This window comes from Eleutherodactylus coqui, chromosome 5, assembly GCF_035609145.1.
Source record: "Eleutherodactylus coqui strain aEleCoq1 chromosome 5, aEleCoq1.hap1, whole genome shotgun sequence".
NCBI classification, from domain to species: domain Eukaryota; kingdom Metazoa; phylum Chordata; class Amphibia; order Anura; family Eleutherodactylidae; genus Eleutherodactylus; species Eleutherodactylus coqui.
The window spans coordinates 29641512-29655772 of record NC_089841.1 but is presented as its reverse complement, the minus strand read 5'-3'; the positions used below and the strand labels follow the sequence as shown (position 1 = coordinate 29655772).

The window sequence follows — 14261 nt, the reverse complement described above, 5'->3', positions numbered from 1 at the left end:
CAGACATTTCCAGAGTCCATAACCTCTCCAGTGACATCATCTGTTATTACATCATTCTTATCTATGGTAATGTGACATCATCAGACTCTCTCCCCTCTCCAGTGACATCATCTGTTATTACCATAGATAAGAATGATGTAATCTGACATCATCAGAATCTCTCACCTCCCCAGTAAGCTGGAAGAGTATCTCTAGGGTGAGGTTGAATAGACTCTCCGCCATCTTGTTTCTGTCCTTCTCCATCTTTGATAAATCAGTCATGTAGGGACCTGAATGGAAAGAATATGAATCAATGTAACACACACACACACACACACACACACACACACACACACAAACAACATAAAAATAAATTAACTGGAGATAATAAGGGGAAACATTTAAAAGTGTTTTCCCATTAGTAATATTTGCTTCCCAGCCCCTGTGTCCTTCCTTGCTATTTTTTCTCTGGGGAAACGGGGCAACTACAAATCAGCCATTCCAGCATTACTTTTTCCCTATCACATCCTTGCTACTAATGGCTGTATCTCAGGCTGTATTGTGGCCGGAGGATCGATTTTATGTTGATTTTAAAACCAATAATGTGGAATGTTGGTCCTGGCCACAATACAGCCTGAGATACAGGAGAGTGAAGTGGGAGATGTAGTGACAGCTGCACAGACCTGCAGCTCTCAGTCTGGTCATTCCTGGGTTTCTATAGGCTTTATCTTAGGCTGTCTTGCATATAGAGAATTGATCTTGGCCTTGTTGTAAATCCAAAAGTCTTAGAAAATCAGGCTTGACAGTCTTGTGTCAATACATGAACATTTAGCTCCCTCATATTGCAATCTGGCTTTCTGCATGCTACCAGGGGATATGGTAATTGAGCCAGCCCTGTGTATTTGGCTTCTTTTTCTGTGAGTTATGTCTTTATACATTTTTAATCTCACCTCTGTGATTTTATTTAGCTATTAGTGAGATAGCGTAGGTTCTGGCGCATGCGTGGTGGACTTGCCGCGGACTGTCAGCTTATGTGTTTTGGCCAAAAAGTAAACTAACACCCAGTGTGTTTTTTGCATACAATGTGCTACATATGCTGAGGAAGCCCAGCATGCCCCGCCAGTGTGGCGCACTGTGGTGATAAAGGGCAATCCACTGCTTTGCTAGTAGGGGTTGTATTCCTTTATGATGTGGTGAACTTATCTATGGCTAGCCTCCTTGGTATTAGTTCATATGTGCGTTCTTCATTTTATGCAAGCCAAAAATTCATGGTTGGCTCATTCAGTTATCGTTCTGTTTAAACAACGCTCATTCAGTTTTTCAAATTCGCTTATACAGCAAATGTGAAAGACTGTATGATACTGAATGATGCTCCTTTGAGCGAGTCAACGATGTGTCTACTGGTCTATATAGGCTGCATGAGAGCGAACGCACTAGCAATGATGTCACTCACTCCTTCAAAAGGGAATCGGCTTGTCTAAAAGGAGCCTTGTGGCTTTTTCCACGGGCTGAGAATCTCAGGATCTCCTTTGCTTGAAGGAACAAGCTGATGACGTCATCAGCAGCTTATTTGCGCTCGGGCAGCCCAGGTTTGTCGTTGAGAATCACGCAGTCCTCGGCAACTTATAGTTCAGGGTTTCACATTCCTTTATGCCGGCTAAAACGGAATGACAAGTTAGAACCTCCTGATTCTGGCTCGTCATTCAGTCATTGGCTCGTGTTTAAACTGAACGAGTGTCATTTAGTTTTGTTCGTTTGAATGATTTTCTGAAGGATATCGTTCTGTCTAAACGAGACATCAGTTCAGTGTAGTGAGAAGGGCTGCAGGGAGCCGACAGCTACAGGGAGCAGAGACAGATCAGATCTTCCTGTGTCTCTGTACATCACCCCACAGGAGGGGAACAGGGACTTTTCTTCATGTTATCACCTCCACCTTTCCCCTCATCAGTCACAATATACTTTCTGTCACACTTGGGGTTTTTCATCCTCCAGAATAGGAGAGAGAAGATGAGGCCATTCCCATCTAATTACTTCTCTGTACTAATTACTTACTGACTCCACGACCTAAATGTCTACCAGCGTCCGAATTGCGGCATCAAAAAGGCCGCACAAACCTCAGTAAAGTTTATACTTTTTACACTGCACTGCATCATGTTTGGGCCCAATCTTTAGCAGAAAGTAGGCCGACCGCTTCTATAGCGAAACCCGTTCCACGCTGCCATCACAGAGATAACAAATATCACTAGGAGGAAGGTCTCATACATTTCTGCTGACCGATGGAAAACATTCTGGGCTCCATCGTGCCAGGAGGTTGGAACGGTGACGTTGTAGCTTCCGATTGGTCACCTGATGTCTGCTGTTGGCAGAGAACAGGATCGCCGTAGAAGCCTAAAATATAAGCCCTCTCTTGAAAATAAGCCCTAGCTAAACTACATGGAGAAAAACCCAACAATAGTTATCCAGCAGCCGGCGTTCGGGTCCCTCACGCTGGGCTGCGGCTCTCCGGCAGTCTTCAGTGTAGTCCTCAGCGCTGACACATTTGATGATGGCGTTCACTAAATGGCTGTGATTGTTTCAGAGCATGGTCTCTGATTGGCTAGGTAAGTATTTAGACACCCCCCAAAATAATAATCATACACTGTACCACTTTGGGGGCAAAAATGAATATAAAACAGTGTGTTATTTTCAGGGAAACGCAGTAGGCGGCGCTCTAATGACTATGTATAGATATATCAGGTGACACTACAGAGATCTCCCAGCATCTAGTTATACCCAGGACTGTAACAAGGGGGCGCTCTCTCCATCTAGACTATAGAAGGCTTCTACACAACATAGCGGGGTCTTTACTGGACGAGCAGGAGACTCTGGAGCTCTCCTCACAGGCAGAATCCCCCGCTACCTCCCACTGGTCTCACCTCGCTGATACGGGGGTCTATATACTACAGAGACCACCAGAGGGAATCATCTGGCCAGGAAGCTCCGGGATGTTCGGGGGATGCGAGAAGAGTCTTCCAGACAGCAGGAGGCGCTAGTGGGCAGAGGGGCCGACCTCCGCCTATAGACTCAATCAGGACTCCCAGAGACCTCCAGCCGCAGAGCCAGACAGCCGTGAGCTTCCAGGACCTGTGATGACGTCACCATCATGTGATCACATGTGTGGGAGGAGTCAGGGATCACATGACCAGGGGGATCAGTATCTGCAGGACTCTGCTGCTGGATGAGCAGGGGGTGCACTGTGTATTGTGGATGTAGCAGAGCTGTATGTGTGTAATGTACACGCTCCTGTACTGTATGTGTATTGTGGATGTAGCAAAGCTGTATGTGTGTAATGTACACGCTCCTGTACTGTATGTGTATTGTGGATGTAGCAGAGCTGTATGTGTGTAATGTACACGCTCCTGTACTGTATGTGTATTGTGGATGTAGCAGAGCTGTATGTGTGTAATGTACACGCTCCTGTACTGTATGTGTATTGTGGATGTAGCAGAGCTGTATGTGTAATGTACACGCTCCTGTACTGTATGTGTATTGTGGATGTAGTAGAGCTGTGTGTGTAATGTACACGCTCCTGTACTGTATGTGTATTGTGGATGTAGCAGAGCTGTATGTGTGTAATGTGCACGCCCCTGTACTGTATGTGTATTGTGGATGTAGCAGAGCTGTATGTGTGTAATGTACACGCTCCTGTACTATATGTGTATTGTGGATGTAGCAGAGCTGGGTGTGTGTCATGTACACGCCCCTGTACTGTATGTGTATTGTGGATGTAGCAAAGCTGTATGTGTGTAATGTACACGCCCCTGTACTGTATGTGTATTGTGGATGTAGCAGAGCTGTATGTGTGTAATGTACAATGAAATGGAGCTCCACATGAAACCTGGCCATCAAGAAACAATGAGCTTCCAGCTCACCTCTTCTCCTAAATTTCCAAAGATTCTGGGGACCTCTGGCTTATTACTGATAATCCCTCTATCAACTGGGAGTCGAGGACCATTGCCTTCCTTTAAGAGTACTGTAGCGAGAACTGAAAGATAGCGCCATCAAGAAATCGAAATCGAATCGGGGACCTCCTGCACTCCAACCCGTAGCTCTCACTGCTGAGCTATCTAGCTTGTGGACAGTTCCCTTGTATGACTCTCAGCCTTGTTTCCTAATCCCAGTTACCTAGTTTCTGTCTCCTGGTCCTGACCCTGCCTCTGTTCCTGATTGCACTTACTATTAAAGCTGGGCCCTACCGCATCCTCAGTGCATGATTATTCTGCTTCCCAGCAGTGATTTTCTAAATACATTTCTGCCTGCTCCTCTTCTATTGTGACAAGACTTCCTGATACCGACTTCTGGCTTTCCATCTGAATACTTTAGCTGCCTCATCCATTTGTACTACAAACCGAGACCTCCTGTTGCTGACTCCTGGTACATCCCTGATTACCCCCCCCCCCCCCCCGACCTGCAGCTAATACATGTGAGTCAGACGCTTACACACCTCCTGGAAGGAGCCCATCATCCAGTAACAGTTCTTACTGACCATAACAACTTATAATTTCTTTGTACAGCCAAGAGGTTATCAGTGAGACAAGCATGTTGGCCCTGTTGTTCACACGGCTTTACTTTCACGTATCCTACTGACCCGGTTTCAGAAATGGCAAGGATTGTTTCGCAGCCTAAAGGAGGGTCAAACACAGGCTGCACTATTCTGTCCCCAAACAATTTTTGGGGTATTCTGCACTTAGAATACTTACTAGCAAGGTTTAAAGAAGCATATGAAAATTACCCTTTCCCAAGGTGTCCCTCTAAGAATGTGGAGCTTGCTTTAAAGAATGGACTGTGGATGCAAAAAGACCAACTATATGTTTCGGAGGCTGGTCGACTTGAAGTCCTTAAACTGGTCCATTACTCCAAGTTTGCCGGTTACCTTGGGGTCACAAAAAGTTTGGAACTGAGGCTTCATTCCTTCTTGTGGCCTGACTACATGAGGGATGTAAAGAGTTAAGTCACCTATTGTGACGTATGTGCTTAGAACAAGACACCACAGGCTCACCCTCTGGGTTTTCTACAACCCCTTTCAGTTCCATCTGGGCCATGGGGATCTATGTCTATGGACATCATGGTGGATCTGTCCCTCTCAAAAGGAATGACCATCATTCTTGTTGTCGTTGACTCACTTACGAATATGGCCCATTACACTCCCATCAAAGGAATTCCCACCACCGAGCACACCACAGAGTTGATGATCTGAAATGTTTTCAGACTACATGGAACTCCTGATGATGTGGTCGCTGACAGAGGGGTTCACTTCACATCAAGGTTCTGGAAAAACTTCTGTACAGCCCTGGGAACTATCATAAATCTTTCTTCTGCCTTCATCCCCAGTCTAGCGGCCAGACCAAGAGAATGAACCAGAATCTCAAGCAGTATCTCAGCTGCTCCATTTCCTATATCCAGGATGCATATTACCATCTTCATCAGCACTTCGGCCCTATTCAGCAATTCCAGCAACCTGATTGCTGGAATTGAGACTCAGAACCATGTGATCGGTTGTTTGGGTTGTCTGTTTCACAATTCCAGCAACCTGATTCGTGAATAGGGCCGAAGTGCTGATGAAGATGATAATATGCATCCAGGACGAATGGGTGGATTATTTACAGATGGTTGAGTTCACCTACAACAATGCCAAACACAGCTCCCATTCTACGCCAATTATGGTACACATGTCTTCACTCATTGCCTTCCCATCAATACTCCTGTCCTGTCTGTCAATCACAAGAAGTTGAAGGAAGCCTTATGGGAAACCCAAGATGCTTATAAGAAATCACAACAAAAATCAGCCAGGTGTTTTTCCGTTTAAGCTCCTGGGCAGCCTGAGGGTTCATCCTGTCTTCCATGTACCCTTGTTAAAACCTTTTCAGAACACCTTCAGCAGAAGACAGCAACCACCTTCCCCTTCAGTAAAAGTGCAAGGACAAGAGGAGTTCGTAGTGGAAAAAAAATCGTTAATTACAGAAGGTACATAGGAAGACTAGCATATCTGGTGCAATGGGAGGGATATGGCCACAGGAAAACTTATGGGAGCTGGACCAAAACGTGCATGCTCCAAGGCTCACGGGGAATTCCACAAGAAGTATCTGGGTAAGCTAGCCCCTGGGATTTCCTGAGGCCATCCTAGAAGGAGTGTTCTACTGTCTGGGATCAAAACCAGGACCTCCTGTACTTCAGTTGGAAGTTCTCGCTGCTGAGCCATCTAGCCATCTGGACAGCTCCTCTGCTAAAGCCTAGCAATGATCCTGTGTTTCCTGATCTTTTCCCCTGGCCTGATCCCACCTCTGCAGCAAGATATCAAGCAAGCAGCAGCATACATGGTGCAGAGATAAAAATCCTTTTATTCCTCCATTAGAAATGCAACGTTTTGACCTATGAGGTCTTTGTCACTTGAGCTTTGTCACTTCTCTTGCTGGAGAAGTTATATCTGGAGGCTTGTGGCCATGGCCTTCTAGTGGTGTTGCATACTCCTATTTTCAGCCTCAGCCATTTAGGATTCATGTGCGAGTGTGCTGCAGACTCTATTTTATATTTTAAGGCGTTACGATGCACTGATCCCACCTCTGCCTCTGATTAGTCACACTAAATAAGCCTGGCCCTGACACTCCCTCAGAGTATGATTATTGTGCTGCATAGCCTTAATCAAACTCCACCATCAGCCTGCTCTTCTACAAACAACTGAGACCTCCTGCTATCTGACCTCTGGCTTTCAACCTGACAACGCTACCCACCTTCTCCCTTGTACTGCGACCTGATACCTACTGTTGCCGACTCCTGGCTCTTCCCTGACTACTCTCTAGATCTGTGGCTACCATACCTGAGGTTTCAATCTGGTGTCTGAAACGCTTCCGGGCTGTTTTTTTGACACAGGGCATTAATTTAAGGGATGTAAATAATGAGATGGCACAGGTCTTCTCTACGGGGGATATAGGTAATCATCAATTAGATATCCATCTAACTTTTAAAAACTTCTATAAAACATACAAGCAATATATCAGATTCTGGTGGGAGGTAGCAAGTTTTGACATGTACAGTTAGGGCCAGAAATATTTGGACAGTGACGCAAGTTTTGTTATTTTAGCGGTTTACAAAAACATGTTCAGAAATACAATGATATATATAATATGGGCTGAAAGTGCACACTCCCAGCTGCAATATGAGAGTTTCCACATCCAAATCGGAGAAAGGGTTTAGGAATCATACCTCTGTAATGCATAGCCTCCTCTTTTTCAAGGGACCAAAAGTAATTGGACAATGGACTCTAAGGGCTGCAATTAACTCAGACGGCGTCTCCCTCGTTAACCTGTAATCAATTAAGTAGTTAAAAGGTCTGGGGTTGATTCCAGGTGTGTGGTTTGGGATTTGGAAGCTGTTGCTGTGACCAGACAACATGCGGTCAAAGGAACTCTCAATTGAGGTGAAGCAGAACATCCTGAGGCTGAAAAAAAAGAAAAAATCCATCAGAGAGATAGCAGACATGCTTGGAGTAGCAAAATCAACAGTCGGGTACATTCTGAGAAAAAAGGAATTCACTGGTGAGCTTGGGAACTCAAAAAGGCCTGGGCGTCCACGGAAGACAACGGTGGTGGATGATCGCCGCATACTTTCTTTGGTGAAGAAGAACCCGTTCACAACATCAACTGAAGTCCAGAACACTCTCAGGGAAGTAGGTGTATCTGTCTCTAAGTCAACAGTAAAGAGAAGACTCCATGCAAGTAAATACAAAGGGTTCACATCTAGATGCAAACCATTCATCAATTCCAAAAATAGACAGGCCAGAGTTAAATTTGCCGAAAAACACCTCAAGAAGCCAGCCCAGTTCTGGAAAAGTATTCTATGGACAGATGAGACAAAGATCAACCTGTACCAGAATGATGGGAAGAAAAAAGTTTGGAGAAGAAAGGGAACGGCACATGATCCAAGGCACATCACATCCTCTGTAAAACATGGTGGAGGCAACGTGATGGCATGGGCATGCATGGCTTTCAATGGCACTGGGTCACTTGTGTTTATTGATGTCATAACAGCAGACAAGAGTAGCCGGAAGAATTCTGAAGTGTACCGGGATATACTTTCAGCCCAGATTCAGCCAAATGCTGCAAAGTTGATCGGACGGCGCTTCACAGTACAGATGGACAATGACCCCAAGCATACAGCCAAAGCTACCCAGGAGTTCATGAGTGCAAAAAAGTGGAACATTCTGCAATGGCCAAGTCAATCACCAGATCTTAACCCAATTGAGCATGCATTTCACTTGCTCAAATCCAGACTTCAGACGGAAAGACCCACAAACAAGCAAGACCTGAAGGCTGCGGCTGTAAAGGCCTGGCAAAGCATTAAGAAGGAGGAAACCCAGCGTTTGGTGATGTCCATGGGTTCCAGACTTAAGGCAGTGATTGCCTCCAAAGGATTCGCAACAAAATATTGAAAAAAAAATATTTTGTTTGGGTTATGTTTATTTGTCCAATTACTTTTGAGCTCCTAAAATGTGGAGTGTTTGTAAAGAAATGTGTACAATTCCTACATTTTTTATCAGATATTTTTGTTCAACCCTTTAAATTAAACGTTACAATCTGCACTTGAATTCTGTTGTAGAGGCTTCATTTCAAATCCAATGCGGTGGCATGCAGAGCCCAACTCGCGAAAATTGTGTTACTGTCCAAATATTTCTGGCCCTAACTGTATCTCCAAGATAATCTGGTTTATAATTAGCTGAGAATTAATCTCACACCGAATACACACTGATACAGCTTTCATCAGAAGTTGGGAAACTTAACTAACTGATTACTCACTACGTAGGATACAATATCTACGGGATTTAAATAACAATACTATTGGTATGCAATTTACATATCAGCATGAGTCGCATATTCAATTTCTTGATCTTAATATCAGATTGGATAGTTAAGGTAGAATCCAGACTGGCATTTTCCGCTACAACAGTCTCTTGCATCCGCCAACATTGAAAAAAGATATACCAACTGGTCAGTATTTGAAACGAGGAGAAATTGTTCAGACTTCTTCAAAATTACAGTGTGATACACTATCAAAATGTAGACGTAGTGGATATCCATCTGCGTGTCTAAGTAAAGCTTACAACAGGGCTAAACATACAGAATGTAATACCCTCCTGTATCCTGGAAGGAAGAATACTGACAACACCAGAACTGGCAGGATTAAGTATATCGGGACATATGATGGCAACACAGACCAGATTTATTCTATTCCACAGAAGTATTGGCCTATCCTTTTATCTGACGCAGATCTATCTGAAGCTTTCAATACCTCTCCAAGCATCACCTTCCGCCGTGGTCGTAGTTTAAAGGACATGCTTATTCACATATATTTTTCAGGGTCCCCTTAGTCTTGTACTATGGGATGGATAAGACAGACACTAGGTTGCCCACCATGTGGGAATAGTTACTTTTGCTCTGTGGTAATGAAAACAACATCTTTTAGAAATCCCATTGATAACAAGACATATGCCATAGAAAACTCCATAAACTGCAGAAGTAGAGCTGTAGTGTACGTGGCGATCTGGCCATGCCCTAAAATATGTGTCGATAAGACTATACAGGAGTTCGGAAACAGGATTTCAAAGAAGTATTAGAATTAGAGCAGAAACGCCAGTATCTAGGTATATAAATGAAGCACATGGTGGAAAAACTGTTAGCTTGACGTTCTGTGGTATATGTCAGGTGCACTTGGGCCGAAGGAAGGGCAATCTAAATGCTATCCCATTGAAAGAAGAGACGAGATGGATCTTTCACCGCTAGAGCAAAACACCCTTGGGACTGAACAAGGGTTTTTCTTGGGGGCATTTATTTGAATGTCTATTTTTGACACTTGATACTATTGAGTATTATTTGGAGATGAGCGAGCCCCAAAATGGACCGCAGGGCTTCTGTGCGGTCCATTTCCGATTCCAGCCTCCTGATTGGCTGGAATCGGCACGTGACGGGGCGGAGCTACACGGAGCCGCTCTCCGGCACGAGCGGCCCCATTGAGAAAAGAAGAAGACCGGACTGCGCAAGCGCGTCTAATCCGGCGATTAGACGCTGAAAATTAGACGGCACCATGGAGATGAGGACGCTAGCAACGGAACAGGTAAGTGAATAATTTCTGATAACTTCTGTATGGCTCATAATTAATGCACAATGTACATTACAAAGTGCATTAATATGGCCATACAGAAGTGTATAGACCCACTTGCTTTCGCGGGACAACCCCTTTAATTTTCATATTTCATATTTTTTAATTGTTTTCACATAATCATATATCCGGTTGTCGACTTTATGCCGCTACGACTGTGAAAGAGTAAGTATTAGAGAGGAATATAATTTAATTCATTTTAGCACATTTAAAGTGAGTGGGAATGCTCTGTGACATTGCGCTAGTATTGATTGCTTGGCTATCATAGTGCAAATTATACCTACATCTAGACCTTTTCAATTCTATTTGACAATTTTGATATACTGACAACGCCTCTGCATTGGGGAGATTTTTATTCTATCAGCCCAATTTGATCAACTGAGCATGCTCAGGGTTACTGTTGCAGGCAATGCCTCAGTTCTGTGGAGATTATTATTCTATTAGCCCAATTAAGTCAACTGAGCATGCTCAGGGTGGCAAACACTGGGAGTGCCTTGGCAACATGTCTCTCATTCACTGAATGTTATGTGTTCCTCTATTGGCTGCACCCGTCATTCTTCTAACAGTATGGGTAGCACTCCATTCCTGATGCCTCCAGTAAGCCTAATGCTTTGACCATTTAATTTTTCTTGTTATTGGCACAACACTCTTTCCAGCAATTACCGCTGCACCCATCATCCGTCTGACCCCTGTCACTCCTTCATCGGCACTTCAATCACCTTTCGACTTCATCTCAGTAGTGCTACCTACTAGAATAAACGTACTCGCACTTACTGTTTTTAGTTGTTCAGTTGTTAATCAGCTCCAGTGCTGCACCCATTGTCATTATATAGAGTTTTACACTAATATACGTAAATCACCATACTAGCAGTATTTTATCCCCTAAAAAAATTCTACTTCAAATTGCCAGTTATAACCAATTGTGCATGATACTCCCCATGTGTCGCGTCTTACCGATGCTGCATTGGAGCCTGAGGTGTAGTAGCCGAGGCGGTCACTGGAGAGTAGTTAGAATAGCCATGAGTCGTTATCAGGAAATCACGGTATGAAGTACAAATGGGATGAGATGGAAGTGTAGTCGATGGAAGCCAAAAGGTCAGCAGCAGATATCAGTATGCAGTAGAAATAGGATTAGACGGAAGCATAGTCAATAGAAGCCAAAGGTCAGCAGCAGGTATCAGTATGCAGTAGAGGAGCAGGAGAAACAGGAGCTTGATCAAGGTGGTGGAACACAATAATCACGCATTGCGGGAGTGGCAAAGCCAGGCTTTTATAGGACATGCAGTCAAGTAAGAGGTGGGATCAGGAACAAGAGACCAGGGCTAGTTGACTGGGATAAGAGAACAAGGTATATGCAGGGAAAGTGTTCACAAACTGGTTAGCTTAATAAGGGTCAGTGCCTGCAGCAAAAGAGTTTCAAGGTTCAAGTCCCGACAGTAGCCCCCCCCCCCCTCTTCCAGGATGTCCTCTGGATGTCCTAGGGGCTGGCTTATAGGTGTACCTCCTGTTGAACTCCCTAGTGAGTATTGGTGCATGCACATTCTGGTCTGGCTCCCATGAATTTTCCTCTGGACCATACCCCTTCCATTGCACCAGGTATTGTATTTTACCTCTCTGAAGTCTGGAGTCAAAAATATGCTCTACGATGAACTCGCCCTGGCCCTGGACTTTCATGGCTTTAGTAAGGAAACGTAAAAGACAGGGTGAATCCTCAGGCTGCCCAGGAGCTTCAGTCGGAATGCCACCTGACTGACCCTTGCTGCAATTTGGAAAGGTCCTAAGAATCTTTGCCCAAGCTTGGGAGAGGGTACATGTGCCTTAAGGTTCTTAGAAGCTAACCACACTTTTTCTCCAACCTTGAAGGTAGGAGCTGCTTGGAAATAATGGTCGGACACCATCTTATAGGTATTCTGGGCTTCTTGTAAGGTTTCTTTTAGCTGCTTCTGCATTTCCACTAACACTGTCAGGCTATGGTTAACCGTTGGGACCGGTGTGTTGATGGGAAGGCCAAATATAAAGACGGGCTGTGTACCGTAGTTGGATTAGAACGGGCTCTGGGTGGTTGAACTGTGTTAAGCATTGTTGTAGGTGAACTTTGCTGTTGACAAATAATCCACTCAGTCATCCTGTAGATGGGAGATAAATAAGGATGAGCGAGTATCCTCGCTAAAGCACTACTCGTCCGAGCTACTCGCGGAGCGGGTAGCTGCGGGGGAGAGCGGGGAGGAATGGAGGGGAGATCTCTCTCTCCCTCTCTCCCGCCTGCTCTCCCCTGCTCCCCGCCGCGACTCACCTGTCAGCCACAGCGGTCCCTGAATCTTTATGGACGAGCAGGGAGATACTCGTCTAAAGCACATTACTCGGACGAGTAGTGCTTTAGCGAGTATACTCGCTCATCCTTAGAGATAAAGCATTTAAGAAATTGCTCCAGAATCTGATTTGTTCTTTCCCTCTGGCCATTAGACTGTGGATGGAGGCAGAGGAGAGATTTCTGGTAATACCCAGAGCTGTGCAGAAATGTCTCCAAAACTTTGAAGTGAACTGGTCCCTCCTGTCAGAAACCACATCATCTGGAAATCCATGTAATTGGAGAACTTCCCAGATCATCAACTCCATGGTGTGCTTGGTGGTGGCAATCTTTCTATGCGTAAAAAAGTGGGCCATCTTCGTAAGTCAAACCACGACCCCAAAGGACAGTAGTCATGCCTTTTGAGGGTGTCAGATCCACTAAAAAATCCATGGATATAGATCCCTATGGTCTGGATGGAACTGGAGGGGGCTGTAGCAACCCCAAAGGGTGAGCTCGTAGCGTCTTGTTCCAAGCACATATCTCACAAGAGATGACATACTTCTTCACATTCTTCCTGCAATCAGGCCACCAGAAGGAACAAAGTGTAAGTTCTGAAGTCTTTGTGACTCCCAGGTGACCGGCCAGCTTGGAATTGTGCACTAATTTAAGGACTTCAAGTTGACCAGCCTCAGGAACATATAGTTGGTGTTCTCACCTGCAAAGCCCTTCTGTACAGGGAAAGCTTCACATCCTTAGAAGGACGACTCAAAAGCGGGTCCTTTTTGTATCCTCCCTTGAGCTTTGTTAGGAAGTCTTCAGAGTGCAAAATGCCCCGAAATTTTTTGGGGGACAGAATTGTGTTGTCTGTATTTGTCCTCTCTTCAGACTGTGCAGATATCTTGGACAATGCATCTACCTTGCAATTTTGGGAATCAGGGCGGTAGGACACAATGAAATTAGCCTGAAAAAGAACAAGGCCTATTGTGCTTGTCTCACAGATACCCTCTTGGCTATGCGGAGGAACTCTAAATTTTTTAGGTCAAAAAGAACCGTCACTGGATGATGGGCTCCTTCCAAGAGGTCTCTCCACTCGGTGAAAGCCACTTTGACGGCCAGAAGCTCCTTATTCCCAACAGCATAGTTTTTCTCTGTGGGTGATAACGTGTAGGATAGAAATGCGCAGGGGTGTAGATGCATCTTCTCTCCCATTCGTTGTGACAGAATGGATCCCACCGCAGAGTCAGAGGAGGCATCCACCTCAACGAAAAAAGGCAACTCTGGTTTTGGGTGGATCAGTATTGGTGCTGAAGAAAATAGAGTCTTTAGTTGTTCAAAAGCGGTTTGTGCCTCTGGGGACCAGGAAAACGTGCACTTTCTTTGTGAGGGAGGTGTTGGGAGAGATGACTTTTGAGAAGTTCATGATAAATTTTCTGAAGAATTTTGCAAAACCAATCAGGCGCTGTTCTTCCTTCAAATTTTTTGCAATAGACCAATCCAGGACAACTTTAATCTTGCTTGGATCCATACTTAAGCTCTCTGAGGAAATAATGTTCCATAAATTGTATTTGGGTCTGTTCGAACTCTCATTTCTCTAACTTGATGTAGAGATTTGTTATGTGTGCTGCTGGGATCTGCAGTTCTAAGCTTCCTAGCAGCACAGACCTTGCAGGGTTAATTGATTGAGCTGGCTGGGTGTGGTATTTCCTGCTAGCCAATCTCCTGGGTCTGTGCTCACATATAAACCCAGCTCCTGGTCAGTCTCTGTCTGGTGTTTGGGGTAAGCAGTCATGAATCCTTGTCTGCT

General features: G+C 44.8%; 1 protein-coding gene across 3 annotated transcripts in view; it reads right to left on the bottom strand.

Moving 5' to 3' along the window:
- The window catches only part of LOC136629094 (zinc finger protein 84-like), a 341525-nt gene that overhangs the window by 173157 nt on the left and 154107 nt on the right, over nucleotides 1–14261 (bottom strand). For 2 of the 3 annotated variants that reach the window (XM_066605219.1, XM_066605218.1), the window contains exons 1-2: nucleotides 2895–3100; nucleotides 166–269 (exon numbers count right to left, since the gene is read on the bottom strand). In XM_066605219.1, coding sequence (XP_066461316.1) covers nucleotides 166–261 — 96 coding nt within the window. In that variant the 5' untranslated portion in view covers nucleotides 262–269; nucleotides 2895–3100. Of the gene's footprint in view, nucleotides 1–165; nucleotides 270–2894 lie in introns of those variants that run through there. The other variant, XM_066605217.1, reaches the window with a different exon arrangement.